This window comes from Neopelma chrysocephalum, unplaced genomic scaffold (assembly GCF_003984885.1).
Source record: "Neopelma chrysocephalum unplaced genomic scaffold, ASM398488v2 Primary Assembly neopelma1_45, whole genome shotgun sequence".
In the NCBI taxonomy this organism is placed as follows: Eukaryota; Metazoa; Chordata; class Aves; order Passeriformes; family Pipridae; genus Neopelma; species Neopelma chrysocephalum.
Window position 1 is genome coordinate 9,605,268 of NW_020897704.1, and position 25,984 is coordinate 9,631,251.

The 25,984-nt window shown below is 38.4% G+C and overlaps 1 protein-coding gene across 1 annotated transcript in view; it reads right to left on the reverse strand.

The window, feature by feature from the left end:
• Positions 1–25,984, reverse strand: part of SLC2A13 (solute carrier family 2 member 13) — a 148,654-nt gene that overhangs the window by 105,660 nt on the left and 17,010 nt on the right. The window contains exons 2-3 of the mRNA XM_027679305.1: positions 14,171–14,330; positions 8,072–8,280 (exon numbers count right to left, since the gene is read on the reverse strand). Of these exons, the coding sequence (XP_027535106.1) occupies positions 8,072–8,280; positions 14,171–14,330 (369 nt within the window). The remainder of the gene's footprint in view (positions 1–8,071; positions 8,281–14,170; positions 14,331–25,984) is intronic.

Genomic DNA, 25,984 nt, shown 5'->3' on the forward strand with positions numbered 1-25,984 from the left:
TCCAAGTCAATTGGTCTACCTTATTTAAATACAAAAACAAGTAGGTTTTGTGTTAAAATATATAGATACTTTTCTATAAATTTGAAGTACTATAGCTATCCCTAACAGACCATAAACATGAAACAGAGATAATTATAATACCTGACAGCCAGCCAAAAATATCTAATTTTAGCTGCTCACATTAAGAAATAAAAATAAACTATTCTAGTTAAAATAGGAGGGGGGGGAGCATAGAGATTTGTTTGTTTTTCAAGCACAAGTTACAAATTCCTATTCCCCTGGACATGAACGAAACACGCTATTTTTATTCATGGCCTCTATTTTAGACAGTTTTTGATTCAGAAGAACCACATTCTCTCATGAAAGGATGTCAATCACGAGTCTTCAAACTCTTCAAACACTTTTTCCACTCTGAATCCTATTTTTTTCACAAAACAGATACCTGTTCCTAAACAAAGCACAGGGAGCAGCTGAATGTTCAGTGATGCACTAATATTGGAGTGCAACCCAATACTGCTTCCAGACATGCAGTCCCACAATCAACCTCAGAAGAAGAGCAGCAGTTCTGAACTACCCTAACATCAGCAAATTCAGCTTCAATCTGTGAATAATGTCATTTGGCTTAAAACAAAATCATTATGCTCAAACTTATTGAACTGATAAGAGATGAAGTCTTTTTAATTTTATTTTCCAGACTTGTAGGTTGAATTTTCTGTAGGTTTAAGAAGCTGTGAACTAATAAAAAGCTAATAACACTGTCAGTGGAAAGCTAAGTGTCCTTCCAGAAATTTCATGGTAAATCTTAAGTGGGGGAAAAGAAACAAAACTGAAACAAACTGTCCCACCTTTTACTGCTTCCCTATGCTTAGAGGAAGTTTTACCAAGTTTTACTTTTCCTGCCCTTAAGGACTACCATACACGAATGTCTGGACTTCAGGCAAAGAAGAGCTTGTTCCAAAACACACAGCTGAATCGGTCTAACAGGAAGAATGTGCTCTTCAGATGGGCAATTAACCACCATTTCCAGATAAACGTTCATTTTATGTCAGTACACTGAAAACCAGGGTGGAAGATTAAGGGATTCGTTTTGGTCATAAGCCACTGAAGCAAGACTGATTTGAAACACCCTGCCAGGTAAACACGCTAACAGCAGGATTCTTGAAGTATAACCAGAGCTAAGATACTAGAAACAAACTATTCTTTTTAAAATATAGCAGTCATATTTCTGTACAAGGTAAAAAACAATTATGTTTTTTATACATTATATTTCTCAAAGGTCATATTTGCAAGAATAAGTCAGCCTTTTAAAAGACTTTAAGGATGGAAGAGAACCAAAAATCTTATCTCTTTTTATCAATTGTTTTATACAGTAATTCATACTTTCAATACTCTTTGCCAAGTTTTGTAGAAAGCTTTTTCTTGTTATCAGATCATATATTGAATTTAATTAGTATACTTTCTCAAGATCAAATGTCTCCATGTTTTATTTGTCTGCATTGCATGAATTTTAAATTATCCAGAGGAGTACTTCTTTTTATGGGTTCAACTCAAAATAAATTCCAATGGAAACATGCACAGGAAGAATTTTTGTTCTTAAGGGAACAGACAGATAATACTTCAGTATGTAAAATTGCTAAAATACAGGAATGAAACTAAGACATCACTTTCAAATACCTCTTGCATTGGCCACGCTTCCCACAAAATCCAGAGACAAAACCCACCTGGAACTGACCCTGGCATTTGTTTTGCCACAAGTAAGAATTTCAGGCTGACATCACTACCAACCATATTGGATGTGGGGATTTCTTCAACAAATCCTTTGTTTCCTTTTGCCCCAAAGCCTCCCATCTAATTTCATGGTTACAGCTAACAAAAGCCACTTATTATCATAAAAGAAGAATTAACTTCAAATAAGGATTTTAGTGGAAGTGGAATCATTCAGAGATCTGCACAGTCCTACCAGAACATCACAGTATTACCAAGTTTCATTAAATCAGATTCCAGCTGATGTTCAATAATAATAATAAGCATGTCTATCTCTTTTTCAACACCAAGCATGCTGGGCAATGGCCTTAGGATAAAAAGGACTCCCAGAAATGAGAGGAGAATTATGATTAAGAATGAAAACACTGCAAGCTTTTAGTATCTCCCTGGAAAGATGCATATCAAATGGTTCCAGCCAAAGCCATAGCCAAGAATACTAACAAGTTAAAATATTACTTAAAAAGAAAAGGTGCAAGAAATAGAAATATCCTGGAACCAGGAAGAACTGAGGGTCCATATCTTCTGCCTAATAATATTGTATTTTAAGTGACAGTTAATTGGGTAAAATTGTGAGCTGAAACTAACAGCAATGAGGTCGCTACCTTTATATCATAACACATTTATCTCCAACAGGGAAATACAAACATAAAAAAGGAGACAGACTCACTGATCCAATAGAAAATACAGAAAAACAAGTTAAGTGAGTCAAGCCTACAGGAGTGAAAGAGTGGCATGAATACATTTTTATCAGTGTCACAAAAAAAGCCTGGCTATTACAAAAAAATGCATTAAAATAATGAAAACAAAAGAAAATGTCTAATCTAGAAGCAGTGCCCATTACATAACATTCTGGTACAGACACAGAATGGTAGGTTAAACAATATTACATTGTAATGATCACTTTTATAAACAGTTTGGTGAATTTCACAGAAGCAGCACGGTTACACGCACCACTGAGCTCCAGCAGTTTTACACAGCCAAAATTAGTAAGCATAACATGTGCAAAGACATCTTCATGATCAGAAGTTGACATACGTACATGTATAACTACAAATAAAAGGCAAAGGTCCACAAACATAGCAGATAAGGTCAAGAATCTCAGCCTAATTCACGGGTTAGAGAAATGTGGGATAAATAGGGCTGGGGGAGATTACACGGCTCCCCTAGCGTAATTACGATGCATAGTTACACATCCTTCATCTACACAAAAATAAACGTCTAGTCTTAATGCAAATGATGTTCATTTCATCAAGATGCCAAGTTGGTACTATACTCATCACTACTGATTTCGTGTGAAATACCATGTACCCTGGCACATCAGAGCTCAGTACAGCTACATGGAGGGGTGTGAGGAAAAGCCATGCAGTTTGCAGATGCTTTCACCCAGAAAGACAGTAAAAACTGACACCTTTCTATGATTTGCACTGATCATTATGGTATTGTCAAACATATGGGAAATTAATGATCTATTTAAAATGTCTCCATTGGATGCTATAATGATTTCTTTCCAGTCAGAAATTACCACTATACTGGCAGCCAGTAAAAATTTTACGAAAAGTGTGGTAGATAACTTTATTGTTATGCACAAATGACTACATTAAATTCATTCCCAAGTACTTGCCCTAGAATTAAAATTACAAATCTCACCCTTTAACCTGCTTAGGAGCACAAGCTACTTCATCTATACACATGGTCTGACAAATTTGGTGGACTTCTGTGATGGGGTTACAGCAATGATGGATGAGGGAAGGGCAACAGAAGTCATCTACCTGGACTTGTGCAAAGCATTTGACTCTGACCCACACAACATCCTTGTCTCTAAACTGGAGAGACATGGATTTGATGGATGGACCACTCGGTGGATAAAAAAATTGGCTGGATGGTCACGCTCAAAGACTTGCGATCAACGGCTCGATGTCCAAGCGAAGTGATGAATGACAATCCTTGGGGGGCAGTACTGGGACACCTTTGTCAGCGACGCAGGCAGTGGGATTGAGTGCATCCTCAGCAAGTCTGCTGACTACACCAAGCTCTGTTGTATGATCAAGACATTGGAGGGAAGGGATGGCATCCAGAGGGACCTTGACAGGTTTGAGAGATTGGCCTGTGTGAACCTCATGAAGTTCAACAAGACCAAGTGCAAGGTCCTGAACTTGGGTCTGGGCAATCTCAGGCACAAATACAGGCTGGGTAGAGAATGGATTGAGAGCAGCCCTGAGAGGGACTTGGGGGTGCTGGTGGACAAAAAACTGGACATGAGCCAACAGTGCATGCTTGCAGCCCAGAAAGTCAACAGTATCCTGGGTTGCATCAAAGGAGATGTGAACAGCAGGTCAAGAGAAGTGACTCTCCCTCTCTACTCCACTCTTGTGAGACCCCACCTGGAGTACTGCATCCAGCTGTGGGGCCCACAAGAAAGATGTGGACCTGTTGAAATGAATCCAGAGAAGGGTTACTAAGCTTTTCACATGGCTGGAGCACCTCTCCTACAAAGACAGACTGAAAGAGTTGGGGCTGTTCATCTTGGAGAAGAGAAGACTCTGGAGAAACCTTAGAGCAACAGCCTTCCAGTATGTAAAGGGGGCTACAAGAAAGTTGCAGAGGGATTTTTTACAAGGGCATCTAAGGACAGGATAGGGGAGAACGGCCTTAAGATGAAGGAGGACGGTTTAGATTATATATTGGGAAGAAATTCTTTACTCTGAGGGTGATGAGACACTGGAATAGGTTGCCCAGAGAGGTTGTGGTTGCCTCATCCCTGAAGTTGTTCAAGACCAGACAGAATGGGGCTCTGAGTAGCCTGGTGTAGTAGAAGGTTGCCTGCTCTTGGAAGGGGGTTTGGAACTAGATGATCTTTAAGGTCCCTTCCAGCCCTAACCATTCTATGATTGTGTATTAAGCTCCTCTGCCAGTGCTTACCTGCATTGCTATGATTTAATTGTCTGTTTTTAACTAAGGTGCAGTACAAAACCTCTGCCTTAACTACACTAAAAACTACAATTCAGCAGCAGTGTGAGTCAGACATGTTTTGCTAGGAAGAGTTGTGCCAGAACACTCTACCAGCAATGTCTTTGATCCTTCCCTCAGCCACAAACCCCTTCTGACCATTTCCTTCCATAAGGATTCAGAGCCTAAGCCACGGACTGGGGATCTGTGAGATCCACAGCATATCTGAAGGGGAAGGCCACTTTGCATGTGTAAACTACTCTTTCCACAACTCTTGAGGAGCATTCTTTTTCTAAAATCTTCCTCATTAGTTCTTCTATCCTTGATTTTCCTGCCTCGCTTGTGCACTACAGCCCCACCATCTGAGAGGGCAATGACATTAACAGATGATGACTAGCTGGACTCGACCAAGATTTGACTTGTCTTGCAATGTTACTGGAGAATGCAATGCCCTCCCCTTCACTTCTCAAAATGCAAGGTTACAAAACCAAAAGTCACACTGTGAGTACAGAATAGAGCACACAAAACAGTATCCATGACTGCCAGAAAAAATGTCATTTGCATAACCAGTCATGGGGAAAGTGTTTGTCAAAAAGATACATTATTTTCCTGATACCAATCTGAAAATGCTAAAATATAAGCTGCTAAGCAGCATCAGCAGCACTGATTTGACTGAATGTATTAAAAAGATAAAGAAATGTGAATCATTCACTTAACAGGTATCCCACACCAGCAAAAGTTGGTTGCAGAATGCATTTTTGTTATTTTGAAGACAGAAGCTACTTGATGACCATGTGAAAAATGCCATGAACTTCTAGGATTTTATGACACACATTAAACCCAAACTTCAAGGTAGTTTAAACAACACAGATGAAGTTTCCCTTTGATTCATTCTTCCGTGAAAAGAATAGTTGATGAAACAGTTAGAAAAGGCATTACAGTTTTTTAGTGTGGGACTGAAGAATATGTTATGGTCACATTCTGTTACTCCTTTGCAGAAAAGGAGTCAAACGCAGCCTTAGTTTCACTTAGAAACTGATGCCCTAAGGAACTGGTAAAGATGTTTGTGTATCAACCAATAAAAAAGAACATCTGTTCTTTTCCGAGAAGGAAAAAGACAAGTAAGGAAAAGTCACTTTTACCTAAAGGTAAGCCAGACTATTTTCGATCTGCAAAGTCATCTCTCCTTGAATGTTACATACACACTCTGTCAGTTTAGGGTCATTAAATTTTTTGTGAAACTGGAATGATGTTCACAACGTCTGACAGGAATTCCTACATTCATTTGTCATTGCTATTAACTAGTGTTTTAAAAGCTTTGTCTGTCACAAAAAGAAGAAATGAATAAAAAAAGTATTAGAGCAACACATATAAAAATTCCAAACAACCAAAAAACCCCTGCAACTAAAATATCCATAGCAAAATGAAATGCAAAGTGTCTTTGCAGAAGCACACATTTAAGTTGTGAATACGTGAAAACCTGGCAATGAAATCATGAACAGCAAGTTGCTTTTGCACTACACTGAGGATCTGGACAGCTCCTCAAGAAATGAAAGCAATTACAATTTAACACCACTTGTAAACACCACTTGTAAGTCACAGAAACATAGCAATGTATGTCTTGATGCTGACACACAACATACCTCTTTATAACAAAGAAGAACTTGGGTAAAATGAGATGAAGTGCAATTATAATGAAGTTATAATCAAAACCAAGAGTGACCATAGCTCTCTAATGCCTGTCTGCTAAGCATTATAACAAACAGGACAGCATACACTTGTAACTACCATCATTTTTTTTAATGCTCTTAGGTGAGAACTCTGAAGCTGTCGATTACCTGAGAGGAAAACAACAATTCTCTGTAACCAAGCTTTCTCCTAGGAATGTGATTGATTTAACCAAACTCCAGAAATAAAATAAGTTTTTGGGGGGAGTGTGCAGGGGAAACCAAGAGACCCGCACATCCCAGAAAACAACCTCGTAACTAGTTGCCAGTCCAAGTTACAAATGTATAGAGGACTGATTTAACAATCAAGTCAGTCCTACTACCAACACCACATTTGGTTCACAATTGTGAAAAAGCATCATGGCAAAAGATTTAGAGAAACGAGGTCATACCCTATAGCCCAGTGATGGAAAATAAGGGTCTGGGTGGGCTAAATGCCTGTTCCTTTTATTTCTACGAAGCACTAAAACACAGAACTGAACAGTCCAATCCCTAATTAGGATGGAGAACCTTAGCACAGGACTCTTAAGCCCAAGCTGTTCTATGAATATCCACTTCATCACTTTTTACCAAATTAGCTTCAATGAACTTCATTCTCCACTCCCCAAAGAACTCAGGAAAAAACAGTATCCAAAACCTCAAAAACATAATGGGAGGGAAAAAATCCAGCCCTGCTTCACACTAGTGATGAAAATTTTGAAAATCCTTTCAATTATGTGTCAAATAATTTTTTGCAGGCATGTAATTATTTATTATAAGGTTCAAAGTCAAACTCGAGGCAATAAGAATAGGTATTATAAGATGTTGAATCTCAATGTACACAGATGCAAAGCAACTTCCATTTTTCTTTCCACCAGCTCTGAGAAGTTAGAGTATTTTCCTATCAATGATTAAGGAAGCAAGAATTAAGATGACTCTTACTTAAGAGCTTACTTCAGATTCCCAAGTTAAAACTTTCAGAAGAAAGCAAAGGAAAAATATGTAGAGTGCAGAAATTCAATCAAATGGTAATCTTGTTTCATAAGTAAATAAAGTTTCAAGTAAATACGGTGTAAGGACACAAAACAGTGAAAAAAAGGATTTGACTTAGATGCCTTTTCTTTTGGCAGCAGATCAAAAGGACTTTCAGAAGTTGCCTTTACTGAAACAGAACCTCTGCATTACAGGCCTAGTTTTGTATATCTTTCAAAGGCTTCTTGACTAGAATACTGTCAACTAGGAAGGGGCCTCTGGAAAATTCAGGCATGTACAATGCCTTGTGACCTCCCTAGTGTCTGTTTGGCCCTTTCCACTGATGAAAGAAACCAAACTTTATTTATTTTCACTCTTCGAGATGTGCATTCCTAAACTGATTATTTTTTTTAGTACAATGTCACATAAGTGTAGGTAGTATAAACTTAGAATTCTATACAACTTTACTTTTTCCTCAATTAAGAAATCAGAACCTAATTTAAAACTACAGGATCATAGAAATACCTATTCATTTTTGAAGCTACCAGTACATGAAATACTTAAAGAGCAAAACAGACAAGAAAAAGCAAAATATCAAGTTCCCACAGGCTACAGCTTCAACATTTCTTCTGATTTTTATCTCCTCATTGACAGGCAGAGAGGCCAGCAAACATTCAGCATACCTGCTCCGACTTCTTTTTCTTCTTCTTCAATGTTGTTTTTGATACTGTCGTACTCCTCATCGATTGCCTGGTTGCCACGCATTTGAGACAGAATTCTCCGTGCTCTCTGAGTCTGGCCTTTCTGAATGAGCCAGCGGGGACTTTCGGGAAGAAACAGGAATCCAAGAAACTGTATAACCGCTGGAACAGCCGACAGGCCCAGCATGTACCTGGAAATAAATAAGCAAATATATAAATATCTATTATTTGCCTACAAAAACATGCTATAAGAAGATTCAGTTACAGCTACTGAAACTGCAGTTTACAGATCAAATCTTCCTCTCTTCATATTCTTTCTCACTGTAAGTTAAGGGGGCAAGAATCATATATTCTGCAAGTATTTTAGAAAATATGACCCTTTCTTTCATTTCCAGGTAATCTGACGGATATGTTGACTATTCTACCACCACTGACTCTACGGCCACTGGTCCTGAGGACACTAAGTCAGACTAAATGAAAACCCTGAAATTTCACTAGTTTAGAAACTGATAAACCCTTCAGTGAACATAATCAGGAGAAAGAGAAAGCAAATGCGCAGAGAAAAAATGGGTACTGTTGATGTCAAAAATGAGACTGAAATACTGCTAATTATTTCACAGACATGTACAAAAAACAAACCCCAAAATTGGGCAAAAAAAACCAAATGCATAATTTGGTCAGTAATAGACATGTGGTTATTTTATTTTTGAAAACTTCTGACTATAAGCAAAAACACTGAAAAAAGATCATTTCACCAGCACAGCAATTTACACCAGATCTTTTAGAGAGTCTGCTTTTAAATCTTCAGTCAGATGCAATGTTAGGTTTTAAATCAAAACTGTATTTTAGATGCCCAGGGGGTTATTATTTACAGCCTTAAGGCTAGTTCTCTACTCAACAAAGACTTTCCACTGTTTGCAGAGTTATGTTTCCAAGAATCAGCACTGACACCTGGGACAACACTCAGGGATACCATTATTCAATCCTTTTATAGTGGGGTAAAAGAGTGTCAAAGACAAGCATACCATCAATTTTCATGGGTGGTTCTGGTCTATACACTCCATGTTTTTATATTCCTTCAATAAAACTCTACAAAGATAACAAGAATTGTGGAACAATGTATAATTTTGTTCTGCTTTTCAAATCTGACCTATTCCCATTTACACTTCACTGAGATTCTTTTCACTTCTATTAAAGAACTTAAACAGTGCTGGTATCACCTGTACATTATTTCACATCAGGAGATAGAATCACTAAAACACCTTGAGAAACCAGCCCCTCTGAATATTGATGTAGCCTGTACTCATAAACAGGTTTACACCTCAGTCAGGAGATTAAGGAGATTTGCTAATCTCTCCTCTATCTCCTCTCTTCATACCCCAGGATACATGTTTTCACACAGGTGAATCAGCAGACTCTCACCTGGATGTTTTTACAAAGTATGCTATGAAATGAGATTGCTAATAGAGCAGGAAAGAAAGAACAACCATTATTGAAAACCTTGTTTTGGGGCAACGAACCAAATCTATTTGTTAAGTCCAAATGCATTTTGAGTGAAAATGGAAAAACACTTTCTTAGAGGCATTTGTGGATTTAACAAAGAAAAATGTGGGCAGTACAACTGGCAGAAAATTGGAGAATGGTGAAAAGAACACCCAAAAGGCAATGCAAAGAGGACAGCCATCTCAGGATGATGTGCATGCCAGGCCAGCCTTCCCACCCCCAAGGTGAGCCCTCAAGTCTTTCTTAAAACCAGCCAAAATTTCCAAAAGCCATACAAGAAAATCTTGCTCTAGAAAGAACTCTGGGAGCAACTCTCTTATTTTGTAACACTTTAAGAATGGTATAGTTAATCATCAGTTAAAAAAAGAAAAGGATAAGGAAGAAAATAAATTAAAAACATAAAGCTCGTGGAAGGCTTATTAGCTGAGTAGTCTTCAGCCAACATATCTATGTCACTAATTCACCAATGTTCTCATGCCTCATTCACTACTGTTCTCATTCATTAACGTCCTCATTTCTTCCTACGCTCTTCTCTCTCCACAAGCATTTTGGTAACTGTATACAGAATTACCTTTACACATACATCATTGAAGCTCACCAAATTGTATATTCAATATCTTCATTAGAGTGGCATTTAGAAAGCCTTTTCTGTTTCAAATGAAGAGTAAAACAAGCCCATAGAGATTAAGAACACCATTGCTGTATTCTGTCAAACTGGAAACTCTTTAGTCCCTTACATGCAGCAGAGCCTCTACAACTAAGCAGTTGGGTACCTTAATCACCTCAGGAGGCAAAATCAATTGAGACTCCTGAAAGCTTGATCCAAGGCTGTTAAAGCTACCAGTTGGACTCTATTGGATTATTTATCACAGGCAAAATAAAAAAGAAATGTACAGAAAGTGCTCCCCCACTAAAGTCAGTTTCCAATACACAAACTTCTGGTCAAAGTTGAGGAGCAGGAGCAGGCCAGAAGGAAAACACTGAGAGTGTACATCCATTGCAAGTTCAAGAGCTGAAGCAATTTACAGATCAAGCCATTTTGATATAACCAATTTAGAGTAAAAGCAGGCAATTTTAGACATTTCATGCAGTGAGCCAGCTTCCAGAAATCTAATATAGTTCTTTCCTATACAGAGTACAAGACTTTGCGTTTGAAGCCAGATGTCTAGCAGACCTGAAAAAATCCAGCATGAAATTTAATAAGTCTGCTGTAACATTTCTTCTTCTCTGACATACTGCTGCAATACTATTAAGATGGCATTAGCAGGGTTTATAAAGCAAACCTGACATAAGGGTCAGGTTAAATATTTGTTTTCTTTGGTTTATTTTTAATTTAATATCCAGCATTTCCAAGAACAAGAGCCAAGAAAAAGTAAAGCTCCTTACTGTTTTTTTGCAGAACTCCAATACTTAGCCATTCAGTCACAAAGAGATACAGTAATTGCTGTAATTTTTCTTCTTATATGACTCAGGAGGGAACACTTGTGAATTCTCTCCGTGAGTTTGCTGGCCACTCCTTCCAGATGAGAGACCATCTGTACTCTTCCCTGATCAGCCTTAGCTTGCAATAAACTAGCTGAGGACAGACAGGTACACTGTCCCCAATAAACAGCTCCAGCATTGCAGCTGAGAATACCTGGATACCTCATCACTGAGGTGGTAGCCTGTTTCTGCACAATGCATTGTCAACAGTTAGACTGCACTCAATCCAAAAGAGCAGTACTTGGCACATATATAAAACACAGCATTACTACCTTAGCAAAAGTTATTCAGCATATGCTATCAGGCTGCAGAAACAATTGCTCCTCTCTACTCAGCACACAGTGCTGAGCCTGGAAAACTGGGACCACCAACATGAGAGAAAGCTACAAACCAGGAATAGCAATGGATCACTAAGATGGTTGTGCAACTGGAGTGTGTGACATAAAAGAAGAGGCTGAGAGAACTGGGTTTGTGCTGCCCAGAAAAAAGATGATCAAGTGAAGATCTAATTGCATCTTTCGTAACTGAAAAGAAGCTCATATAAAAGGAGAGAGACTTTCTCAAATGTTCCCTGTGAAAGGACAAAAGTCAAGTCACAAGTTGCAACATGGAAAATTTAGATCGAAGATGAGGGTAAACAATTCTTCACATTAAGAGTGACTGAATATCTAAGCAAGGTGTCTTGCAAAATGAAAACATCCATCATCGGAGATTTTCAAAAGTCAGCATCTCACACTGATCTGATTAAATAGCCAAACTTCCACGCTTACTCAATCCACAAGTTCTAGGTTTTACTCATAATTTTAATTTACTCAGTTCAGAAAGGTTAAAAGGCCTGAATTATAGCAGATTAGGATTTTTTTAGATCCAAACAGTAGAATAAGTTACACCAACGTAGACGGTCTCAGAACAGTTGTGCAGCATTTCAGTGAGTGAGGGCCCCATTTCTATTTAAGGTATAGTGGCATATCAAAACAGTGTTTTCCAAAAAGATAAAATCTGCATTTGACAATGATTATTGCCTTCCACTCAATCTTCTATGTTAATTAAACATATTTACAAAGTAACGTATCAAAAGATGGTAACTTCCTTGTGTCACTGCTTGATTTGGAAACATCTGATACATTCTATATAAAAACACTGGCTCTTTGACTGATCTTTTCCAAAGCAGCCTAGCAGTCTGCTTTTGAGCTAGAGAATCTATCTTAGTTTACCTGAACAACTAAACAAAAAACAATAACACCAATACTTGTCAGATATTTTGTTAGCTTGTATTTTTCTTCCAGTATGCTCGTATTTACTGAAATACACAGATTAAAACCACATCCTCACCTCCCAAATGTCAGGGCACTAATGGGAAAAAAAAAAGACACATATCCACAAAAGCTTCCTCCAGCTGAATCCCTGACCACTGAGGTAACCTGAACTCAAAAATCTGCCTGACCAGAAAGTACACAATGCCTCTAACAGTAACTGTGACTCAGAGCTCCATTTCTAAGTAAATACCTTTGCTTGTCTGTTTCTCCCACCCAGCCACATGCACAGGGAGTCATTATGTTAGCAAATTATTAAGACTAAGAGTTAATTTAAAATAATAAAGCAACTACTACATAACTGGCATCAAGGATCAAATAATTCAGTTTGTATTTCACTTAGAAATGCATTATTGCATGCCATTAACTTTTCTCAAAATTGAGCATATTTCTTTAACTGCAAAAAGGGATTTGCAAGTCTATGAAACTAAGTCGTTCTTTCAGTGAAGGATGTTCGTCAGTTCTCCATAAGTAGACATATAGCCAGAGAATGCAGCTGCATTATAATGTAAAGGTCATCAAAAATTTCATGTAAAATGCAAAATGCTATTTTCATTTGAGCTCTAGTACCCAGAATGCACAAAGCAGAGCTAAAACTTAAAATTCAATTAAAATTAAACAAAATTGGCATGAAGTAACCTTTTCCTTAAGGTCAAAATGTGATATCTTTTTACAAAAGAGATAAAGGAAACAATCAAATGGACAAAAAGTAAAAATCTCAAACTTCTGGAATCTTCAGTCACACACAGATTAAGCCATATATTCATTAAGAAAACATTAACTTTTTTATGTGTATTTATTTATATACTACGAAAAGATCAGCTTCCAAGTTCTTTTATGTAGCTGGTCCCAACTGATTTGTTCCTAACTTAAACCTCAAACATCAGCACACCTAAAAGTCCCTATTCAGCTTCATTAAAAGCCAGAAAACATAAACATATTATGTTTCCAGTTTTTGGGGATGGGGAGAGGATCCTTCAAATTAGAATGTTCCAATAGCAAAATGATTCCAAGCTGTAGCAACAGAAATCTAAGGCCCTACAACAACACGCATCCCTTTCCCAAGAGTGTTTCAAAAGAAAAGTACACATAATCAAGCATAAGTTTCCAAGAGTTGGAATGTAGAGTATAAGTTATTCCTCCTACACATTTCTGTTAATTGTTTTACTCAAGTCAGCTCTGCAATTGAAATACCGAGCCACTGAAATTTGTCATCTCTCTCAAATGACACATCACTACAAAGATAGCAGGTATAAGACTGCAGTCCAGAAACACTTAAGAGATGTCTACAGGAAGAACATAATATCCATTAAGTAGAGTAAAAGAGATTCATATTATCCTGTAACATAAACTTTAAACTATAAAGTTATGTTACAATATCCTTCACTTCAATTCTGATTAGATTACTACTGCTCAGATTAAGAATATTTAAAATTCACCTCTATTTTGCACATACAGCATCATACTTACTGGAAATTTGCCTTTCCAATAATCAGCACGTAATTATTCTAAATGTAAAAGGCAAGCTACTTTCATAAACATCATGACAATCATTCAAGCTTTTGATGTATATTTATTGCTCTTTCACTTCAAAGTTTAGTACAGTCATATGTGAATATTAAGCTTAAGTGAAAGCAGTATGGATCTATTTTGGCAAGAACTAATTATTAAAGTTCCATTCCAGTATACAGTTTGACCACTTCATATGTAAACAAGAATTATTATAGCTGTCATCCAAAACAAGACTATGCCAGTTTTCTTTTAGCGAGGAAGACTCACAAACCTCCACCCATCCTTTGCGAGGTAGCTGAAGAGTCCATCCACGACACTTGCAAAAAACTGCCCTCCAGTGATGAATAGCGTGTTAATGGTGACTAATCTGCCTCTTAAGTGCGGTGGAGCAACTTCTGCGATGTACACTGGCACAGTCATGGATGCTACACCTACAAGAATAAATTCAGTTACAGTTATAAAATCGAGAGAGACACTACATTGCTTTTTCATCATAAAATACCATTTTGTGCTGGTTTTGGCTGAGGAAGAGTTAATCTTCTTCATAGTACCCGGTATAGGGCTATATTCTGGATTTGTGCTAGAAACTGTGTTGATAATTCAGGGATGTTTTTTTACTGAGCAGCGCTCACACAGAGTCAAGGTCTTTTCTGCCTCACACCCTACTCCTCCAGTAAGGAGGATGGGGGCGCACAAGGAGTTGGGAGGGGACACAGCTATTTGTGCAGAAGACAGAAATGCCCACGAGGAACACACACACACAGAAACTGTAAAAACAGAGTTCAAGAGTATAAAGAGCAGAGTGGGGTGTGGCACATGCTTTGGTGGTTCAAATCCACCAACAAAGTTGCGCTCTCATTTAAAGCAAATTATATCCCTATTTCCTTAAAAGAACCAACAAGTAACAACCAACAGCAATTTATTTTGTAGTTAAAACTTTAAGTACATTGGCAACACACGCTCAAAAACACATTTCAGCTGAAGTCAGATGAGTTACAACTTGAGCATGGCAAGCACAGCCAAGCACCATCAGAGACGCCAAAACTTCCAGCCTGGGACAGCTCCACATGGACAGTCTCACACCAGCACGGGCCAGTGCCACAGCCTCGGCAAGAAAAGGGGTCAACTAAAGGCATGCACATGACTTCTGAAGCACAACTACAGTTCCTGGCTCATGTCACAGTAGAAGGGCTTCATCTTAAAATGGCAGAGGCTTTGGCCAGCTCCCCACTCCTGGCTGACTCACCAAACTAAGAGCACAAAACCATCTTTAGCAACAAGGTTAGCCTGTCAGGACTGCTGGGAGCCTCCAAAAGCTCAAGCAAGGAATATATATTGTTTAATAATAAAATGGCATCAGAAGATCCTTTGCTGAGACAGGTAAACACTCACAGCAGCCTCTCAGCATGATAACCCAGTTCCCAAAGAGCCTCTCAGGACACGCCAATGATGGCTCCTCCTCCTATTGACTGAGCAACCCACACGAAATAAAAAACCCACATAAAAGTGTCAAGAAAAAAAAAAGCATTAAAAATTTATTCGACCACTTTTCAAAGCCAACCAGAAGGCACCACGGAAAGAAGCATTCAAATAGTCCTTTGCATGTTTGACAGAGAAGCAAATTTTCAAGCACAACTCACTATTAGGGATATTTCTCTCGCACCTTTCATATCAGTATTTGAACTAATGATAATTAAAGTGATGGAGATAGCGCACATACAAGGGAAAAGCCTTTACAGGAAAGCACAGGAGTGTGTCTGTCTGCTGCAAAGAAAAGCCACTGAGGATCCATCCAAGGCAGTGGCTGCCACTGGGGCAGAGGGGAAGTGCCCTACGGCTGTGGCTGGGCTTTCCAGCTGCCCCAGCCACCCCTCTGCCTTGGGCGTGCCACCCCACATGCCCATGCTCATTCCCCCGCTGCAGTGTGGCAGTGTGGCCATCTTCCCATATATCTTAACATACGGTCCCAAGAAGGATATCTTGAACATGGGTAATGATGTAGTGAGGCTAATTTGAGAGGTAAAGATGGCAACATCTGCATGTGTTTTTCACTGTAAAGCACTATGAAACCAAAACCAATATATGCTCTGTAAAAAAGCTACTTTTCCGCCCTCATTCAACTATTAATGAAGACTGATTTTACATAGAACCTGCAGAGAAATCTTGTTCAAAACATACCAGACAAAAACGCTTCTCAGGCATCCAAAAAGTAGAGCCATGCCATTGACCAGACCATCAGCTATCACTAATGTTCAGCACACATCATCAGCCCTGAGACACTGCTAGAACCACTGCTAGCCACAGCTAACATGACACTTGCTATATACAAGTGAAACTAAAGCTTGTTGCATAACATAAGGGTAGTATGAAAGTTAACATGTCGGTGAACAGTCTTGAAGAAGAGGCATGATGACAACAGATTTACTGTTTCTGCTGCATTCTTTCCACACAGTTAATGGCTACAGGAATAAGCAGAGAAAGGGGAAGTTTGCACATCTCAAGCGAGTGATATCTGTTATCCAGATGGCATTAATACAATTGTTGAAATTATTTATTATCAAACCTGCAATGAACAGAATAATATTTGTTAGGGAAGCCTAAGGAGTTAAGAGTATTAGTTCAAAATCACACAGAATTGTTTAGATTGACAGAGACACTGGGAGATCATCTAGTCCAACTGCTGTTCATGCACGGTCAGCTAGAGCTGGCCGTCCAGAACCATGCTCAGTTAGACCTTGACAATCTCCACATGTGGATCTCCAACCAAAATGACTGTAATTCTGCGGCTTCCACGCCAGCTTTTTCACCCTGAGACTTCTCACAATGTTGCTGTCAGAAGTAGCCTTTCTGGATTTCTATTTAGACCTTACTTCCTCTACTGTGCGTCCCAAAACCTGTAGGTTCAAAACATCCAAGCAAAAGCCTCAATTCAGAAGACACATTTGTTACGTATTTTCAGTTATCATTTCAATATCAAAACACATGCTTATCTACTCTGAGTCCGAAGAGTGCAGCAGGAAGTTTCAGGAAACAGAAGGAGGCAATTAGGAAAGCCTCCTCCCTCAGTTTATCTGACTGCCATCCAGCAAGCACTCACACACAAAAGCAAAGTTCTTTCTAAAAATACCCAACGTGAATAAAAATGGCTATTCTGAAACAGATCAAATGAAGGGGAAAAATACTATCACTTTAAGGAAACAATGCTTTAGATTCTATAGTGGTATTTACATTCCTGATTTGCTTTTAGTTGCCTTAGAATGTGTCAATGTTCTCCAGACTTTCCTCCTCTAATTTCAATTTAAGACACACTAGACCATAGGACAGTAAGTTCCTGTGAAACGGCACAGTCAGAAGCAAGGCATTAAATGTTAGCCAAGTATAAAAATCTCTAAAATACATAACCAGTATTTGTTATGTGATTACTTTAATAGCAAGATATTAAAGAAATTTGAAAACAAAGAGCAGCTTTCCTAGGAAAACAAATATGGCTGCAATGGAATCTTTCCTTAATCTTTCATATGAGAATGCTTTCATTTACACTTTCTAATATGCTCTCACTGTTAAACTGCTCACACCAAATAAAAGATTCTTGCTGCAGGCAAGTATATTACTACCTAACTAATAAAGCTGATAAGTGACAAGACATGGGAAAGAAAATGAAAACAATTAACTGGAAATCTGTCAGAGGAGGTTGTGCACCACAGTTATGAAATCTGAGACGAGAGCAGGCAAGTCCCGTCTCTCTCCACTTGAGTAACCAAGACATGAACATTTTGTCCTCATTAAAGGATATAGCTTAGAAAAACATAACTGAAGGTTCCTTAAATTTAGACCAGAAGATGCATCTAACTATTATACAGGAAGCATTAAATCACACAATGGGTTGAAATCATCGTATTAAATGTTTTTTCACTCCTAAAATCACTTAGGAGACTAATTATTAGGGCTCCTCCTATAATCTGCAGATTTACCACTGGAAACCAGAGACAAGGCAGTACACAGCTCAATTTTAGGACAATCAATAAAATGCAGGCGTGAAAAGACATTTTAGAATCACATTACCATCCAGAAAGGTATTTCCAGTATGTACATCTAAGCATAATAAAAAATTCATTAAGAAATTCAGGAATGAAGTCAGTAAACCTACTGACAGGAGAGATAAAATGGTCAATGAAGGAGAACTCCTATGATAATTGGAATTAAAATCATATTTTAAGAAATGAGATTAGGTAGCAAAACACAAGGACTAACGAAGGAATCAAAGTTCTTGTTTATAAAAAGCATTTGAGAATAAATGCTAGGGAGACGGAATAATTTTAAAGATTTTTTTTTTTTTGCAAGATCACATGGATATAAATGTACCCCTGTCCAGATCAGGACTTACACTACAGTTCCAGTCATGTCTCTAGCAGATAGGAGGGAAGGTGCATCATAAAAACAACAGATGAGCAAAAAAAGCTGGAGACAGCATATTGAATGAGATCCACTTTTACTTCTCACATAATAAAAAAGCTCTAAGGTAGTAGGAATGTGTCAGTCATTTCCTTGGCATCAGCCAATAACCAGTGTCAGAAGCAGCAAAAACATAGGGAAGGATTCCCGACAAACTGTTGTTGTTGCTGTTCAGATTACTACCAAGAAGGTTCATGAACGCAGGAGACGGGTGACAAAAATTGGGTAACTTTAAAAAAACCCCTCATGCGACTCAATTAGCCTTTCATGTTTAGGAATAAAGAGTTAATAAAGGAATAATGGTTAACTAGAAGTGCTAAGGAAGCACATCGAGGAGCTGGTGTCTCTTTGCACCATGCTTTTGTCCCTCTTTCTGTCCAGCACATGCTGGCCCTTTGCATTAACACCAGGTAAACCAGGGAATACTATCAGCTAAAAGGATATCCACCTGCCTGTGGAGGGGTTTGTACCACTTGGCTCCCTTAAACAGTTCACAATGAGATCAAAAGACTGTACTGGCCCATAGGCAGGAATAGGTATGACAATGGAGTGGCATGAACTGTCAAAGGACTCAAGACTGTCCAGCTGGAAACTAAAATTAGGATATGAAATAATCGAAATAATCAGAAAAAAAAAAAGTGAAGATATCACTGTTTTTATTTGAGATTAAAGCAATTCAGCCATTAATCTCTATTAACAACAAAGAACACACAGAGCTCATTATAGAAATACGTAGTTAGGAGTTCCAAATGAAAAGGTAAAAATAAAAGTTAAAAACGGTTTAGAATAGTCATGGGAATGAGGCATCCTTTACTAACATATAAAACTGTACTGAGGTACTTCACCAAGGCAAAATATTTCACATAGCTTAGAATGAATTTGTAAGAGCAAGTTTTCATCAAAATGTTAAACTTTAATGCTACCAACTTTAAAATTCACTTAATTAAAAAGCACCCTATAATGATTTGTCCTGCTTATAAGAATTTTAAGCAGCTTTAGCAAGTGATTCCACAGCCAGAGCATTTGTGGAGGCAATCTGATGAAGAAGTAAGTTTATGACAAAGAGAATCAGGAATTAAATATTAGCAGAGGTTGCTACGCTACGAGAAAGTTTGAATACAAAGTCAAGGTGAGTCTTTTGTGGGGGTGAGGAGGGAGTGCAATTAAATAGCAAATTCCAAAGGTGACAGGGGAAAACTTGCCAAGCCACAGCTGAACACCAGGCTAATGTTTTCTTCCAGCAACTTTGCACGAAATCTAATAAACTTCTTACATTGTGGATACTGGACATGCAATCTAAATTTAGTGCCTTGAAAACACAGTTGACCCCAGAAGTATGTCAGATTATACAGACAAAGAGACTTTCATCAAGTATTTTCTTTCAGTTGTGTTCCCACAAAATTATACTCTAAGGTTTTTGCTTTACTCTGACAAAAGCAGCTTTCTTGCCAACAGATAATTTTAGAACATTGCTCACATCTGACTAGTTAGTAACACTCAGGAGGATAAGGGCAACACACTGGTTAACTTTCTGAAAGAACTGAAAAAAAGTTCTACAGTAATTGTATAGTCTTTACTGTCAGTCTACAGAAGAATCAATTTAAATAGTTTGTGGAGTAAAGAACATCCATCAAGAGAAAAGGGATACATTTTAACAGCTCCACAACATATTACAATTGTACTGCTCAACCTAAACAGAAATTAAGCCTTTTCATAGTCTCATAGAGTCCTTTTCTGCTGTTACAGTTAACACTTCAGCTTTCAGTAATGACAGTCAAGCTAAGGGGATATTAGAGTGCCTTATGAAACATGTTAATAGGAAATACTTGAGAAAGCAGTGCATTTGAATGCCATTCTAGTACACTAACCACTTCCCTGGCAGATAAAGCTAAAATCTTCATTGAACAGCTTGTATTTGAATGCAAACACCAGGGAAAGCTCAAGCCCCCTCTAATATCTAGGTTTCCCACCCATTGCACATATCTAGTAAAGGCATTATCTAGTAAAAGCAGTTGATAACTGGTTAAGTTATTTCAAGGATGACTGGCAGCACACTTTCCCTTTTAATCTCTCTCCCACATCAGATTAGTAGAAGTCCATTTCTTAGCAGTGGCACAACTGTACTTGGCTACAGCAGAGTCCTGAAATGCCCAAGGGCAGTGGGACAAACCACTAGCACTAAGACCACATTGCTTTGTGAGAACATAAATCACAGTGATGGACAGATTTAGGTACATCTCTTCTAGAACAGGGGTCCAACATCAGCAGCCTTCATTTAAGTCTGGTATTTTATTTTAATGCTAAGTCATTTAATCATAGCGAGCTGGTTCATTATAGTTAAAGAACCTGTGCTGCTGAACATCTAATACATCAAGTAATTGCAGACCTTTATGTCCCTATCTAGTCACTAGCCCAAACCAGTGTGGCCAATATTGTAATTGATGCCAAAAAACCTATGTTACTATGTGGCATCCGATTGTGAAGGAGTCAAGGACCAGAACAATTTGGAGAAACATAAAGGAAGCTCCTCACTAGTTGATATTGTTTCAGATATATAGAACAATCATATCTTAATAAGACTGGATGAATAATTCTTTCTGTTGACCACAAGAAGGTTTTTTTCACTCTTGTGTTTTATCAGTAAGGATCAAAACCACAAAACCCTTCTTTGCTTAAGAAAACCTCAAATTGTGTCCACTAGAAACAACCACAGCTGTCATACAGTAAATGCAATGCCCCAAAAAGTTAGCATTAGCCTTACACAAAAGTAATTTCAAGTTTCAAGCTCTTCCTTGTTCAAAAGATACAGAAATAAATCCAGCTCATTAAAAAAACTTAAGAGGTCAACACAGAATACAATTCCTGTAAAATTAAAGTGCTGAGGCCTTTCTCTAGCATCTCCAGGACAGTATCTCAGAACAGTCTAAGGCAATCATATATCATAGTAAAGAGACATGAGTATTCAAGAAACCATAATCAAGGAGGGACTATTTATCACAATACTTATTTTCCTACACTGAAATTCTGTAAATCAAGGAATCTTTTTAATCTGGAAACGGGGGGGTTAAGAAATGGGAAAAAGTAAGTGAGCCATGACACTAGACAAAAGATAGACAAAAACCCTGTACAGGTTAGAGTGTGAAGGTTTATTAAAATAAAGCTTAGTTTATTCAGTTTATTAAAAGAAAACAGTTTAGAAGAAAAAAAACATACAAAAAATGCAGTAATCTTTAATAACACACAGGCAGTAATTTAAAAAACACTACCCACAGCCAAGCAACCAAGCCATTCAGTCCTACTAAAATAACATCCCAATGCACAGGGAGATACAAAACATGCCACAATCTGTGGACACCAAAAGACTTAAGTAGGAGAGCTGGAGAAGAAAAATGCTTCTTCTCTGGGAAAATTGACAAACAGGAGAATCCTACATGAAAGTCAACAACTGAGAAAGTTTTTAAAGTCAGATGAAAGTAACATCACGGCTACCCGTTAAGAAAAAAAGAAGGGTAGCTGTCATAGATGACATCCTGCTGAAGGGATCAGAGGGTCTGATAGGCTGACCAGAGCCACCCACCAGAGACAGTCCTCTGTCTCCCTGCGGTGCAGGTAAGGGATGTCACTAGAAAACTCTTCAGTCTAATATGGCACTCTGTTATCTGCTATTGATTCTTCAAGTCAGCAGCACGAGATCACAAAGAGAAGTGCCAGATTCTGCACCGGGGATGGGGCAACCCTGGACGTGCGTACAGGCTAGGGAACAAGACACTGGAGAGCAGCACTGACGAGAGGGACCCAGAGGTCCTGGTCGATGACAAGTTGAATATGAGTGAGCAGTGCCCTGGCAGCCAGGAGGGCCAACCATGTCCTGAGGGGCATCAGGCAAAGCATCACCAGCCAGTCGAGGGAGGGGATTGTCCCACTCTGCTCTGTGCTGGCAAGGCCTCACCTTGAATATTGTGGCAGTTTTGGGCACCACAGTATAAGAAAGATATTAAGCTGTTAGAGAGTGTCCAAAGGAGGGCAATGAAGATGGTTAAGGGCCTTGAAGGGAAGCTGTATGAGGAGCGGCTGAGGGCACTTGGTCTGTACAGCCTGGAGGAGACTGATGAAAGACCTCATCACCGCCTATACCTTCCTCACAAAGAGAAGTGGAGGGGCAGGCACTGATCTCCTCTCTCTGGTGACCAGTGACAGGAGCTGAGGGAACAGTGTGAAGCTGACTCAGGGGAGGTTTAGGTTCGATATTAGGAAAAGGTTCTTCACCCAGGGGATGGCTGGGCAGTGGAAGAGGCTCCCCAGGGAAGTGGTCACAGGACCAAGCCTGATAGAGTTCAAGAAGCCTATGAGCAACACTCTTAGGCACATAGTGTGATTCTTGGGGTGACCTGTGCAGGACTAGGAGTTGGACTTCAATTATCCTTGTGGGTCCAACTCAGTATATTCTATGATTCTAAGTGTTAGAACCACTTCAACAGTAGGGTCCTATTCAATTCAGTCTCAGTGTTGGTACTATATATAGAACAGCTCAGTTTGGAAAGAGAATATTTTTAAACAAATAAATTTTTTTATCCAAAGTTATTTTGAGATTATTCAAGGCCACAGCAACAAGTCAAGAAGAAATTTATCTGGAGAGACAAAGTCAGAAGGAAAGAGTGGGATTTAATTAACTAGAGATATCCAAAAATTTTGAAGCAAAGGTCTTTGCAAGTGTCCAAGCATATGAGAATGACTAGCACTACGTATGTCACATCACAGTTTACACCTCCCAGCAACCCAGAACTAGTTACCCATATTCAGTCTTTCTTTATGGCTAGCATATATTCCTATTAATCCAGGTTGTGAAGCACCCAAACAGACATCTCTCCACTCAGCTGCCCTAGTTCCTGAGTATCCCACTGAGCGTGCCACACTGGGAACCTGTGCCTGTCATTCACGGCTGTAGTTCCCATTTCAGAAAGGTATCAGAAATTGTGAAGAAATGCATTTTTGAATTGTTATAACAGTACAAGATTAACAATCAGCCCTAGAAGTAAAATCTACCAAAAACAACTAGTAAAAAGTCCTAATTTGTTCCGTTTCTTAAATTAATTTGAAGATCAAGAACTAATCTGTAAACTTATAAGATGCAGATCTTACATTGTGAAAAACAGTCAAGATATTTATACCACTCAAAACAACCTTTATTTTTAACACATAACAAAAACTTCTCACTTCAGAAAATAAGAGAATTTTTTATTTTCACTTGAAAATTACGAATACAACATAGTAGTTTTCTTTATTACAGCTTGTACAAACACATAAGTCAAGCACTACTTAATCTACTTTAAGAGTGATGGTTTTAGTTTAAATAAATAGTAATTGAGATAAGCAGTGCTTTGCTGTAGATATTTTTCAGCACACACAGACTGTTCACTGTACAGCCTGCTCGCTTACACTTGGGAAAAACTCGCCACTGAACAAGGCCAAGGCCTGAGGCAGCCCCAGCCACAGATAAGGAGTTGCTTCCCCATCCAGTGACTCCTCCCCTTCCAGCAAGGCAGGAGATCAGGATGTGTATCCACATCCCTGCTACCCCATTTGCCATTTTAGGCTTTTGATCTGGTGGCTGGCGAGGACTTGTGCTGCGGCACTGAGCAGCTGAAGGGTGGCAATTCAGCTCTTTCTGCTGACTTAGCTGAGCAAACAGCAATTTCCAGCAGGGAAGTATGGTTTTAAAATGACCCAGAAAGATTTGGCAGGGCTTATCTGCACAACCATTCATATGTGCCAGAAAGCCAGCATTACGAACAGCACACAGCCTTTACACGGTTAAAAAACCCCAATAATTCCACATCAAAAAACCCAGAACAAGAGTTGAATGCTTCAAGGATTAACAAGTATTTTCTGTGCAGAGAAATTTTATTTTCAGAGTAAAAGAGTAATGATTTGAAAGCTCCACATAAAACGGATATTCCTTTTTAACTTTAAACTTTTGCTTATAAACCATTTTCCCCCTAGTCCTACTACAGAGATGCTTTACTCAATTTACAATAATTCTAAGAGAAGTGGTATCTGTGCAAACATGAACAAGCTTTGGAAGCCAAACTATAGCTCAGTTAAGAGCATGCCTTCAACTTATACCTGAAAGCCCTCTTCAACTAAGACATAAATTGATTTCAACTGTGCCTCTTTCTACAAATGCAGTTATTAAAACAATGACACTGGCTAACTTCTCTGTAAACTGCTTTAGGTTTCATTAACCAGAAGTCCAGCAACTGACTCCAAACATGAAGCTTCAGATGAAGATGAGCAGAAGAATGCATTTTCTTACCTAGTACTTGAAATTAATTAAAAGGAAAATAAAAATTAGAAAGACTGATCTCATTGCAAACTTAGTATTTTAGAGAAAAAAAGTAACATTGAATGAGTTCATTCACTATTCAGGAAAACCATTCATAAAAATACTGTCTGTCTAGTTTATAATTCCCAGTAATTTCATGCTTGCCATTAGTAAATACTTGCAAACATCAACACAGAGAACTATATTTTTATATTAATTACTACATTTATTTATCCAGTTGTGCAAGAAACAGCATAATTCGTAGGAAGACATACCAGTTCTATGGTTTTATAACTATTGCTCTAAAAAAATAAACAAAAGCCTTGTAAGCCTTTTACAGCCTAAGGCTTGATTTTAAAAACTAAGTTTCAATTATTTCTTTATAATGTAAGTAGCACTCATGACAGTAATATAACTACAGTTATAATGAAAATATACAAGTCACAGTGATTGCTCAGTTTTCTTCTATACTAGCAGTTAGTTTCATACGCAAACAACCTTGTGCCTACAAACACAAGTGATCCATACAGAGATAATAAAACATCTTTTAGACCATATGGGAAAATATTTGCAGTAGTGGAGGTTGTGGGTGGTGGTGGAAATCAGTATAGTACTTCTCCCTCAAGACACCTTCTGTGGCACACGTTTTGCATGCTAGGAAGAGTAAGGATGTTCCCAGTGCATATGGGTTAAGGCAACCTTGCTTTATGAGAAACAACTCAGCTTAAATGTTTAGCTTCCATGAATCCTACTCCTTATGATCTGAAGTTTCCCTGCTACCAATGCAATAACAGCTGATCAGTGCCAGTGCAATGCAGCTGTAATAAGAGAACATCACCTGGAGGAATCCCAGGTAAAGATCTCTCAAATAAAGCGGTTACATCTCAGAGACGGTTTTAACTATTAGAACAAGGATCTTGCATTAGACTGTTCTTAGTAGAGGGATAAGCCAATTCCGAACTTCAGGTTGCACAGGTTTACTCATAGAAATGACTTATGACTGCTCTCCTAGACTATCATGACTACAGGACTCGTGGTGTAATACTCAAGCTGTCAAGAGATACAAGGTTACTTTAAACTATTTTGGTGCATATTTACTTCCATCAGTGGCTCATGCTGACAAAAAGGACATGTTACAAGTGAAGAATTAAGCTGCTGTATTTGCAGGTGGAAAAAAAAAGCAAGACAGTAGTGTGTCAAGTGCCAAAGGAAAAAAAGGAACAGATCAACTGCTCCATACTAACATCTAAAGGACAAAAAGCTGAGGAAGCCTCAGCTAACCAAGAGTAGGTGGATGTTGCAAGTGGGAAG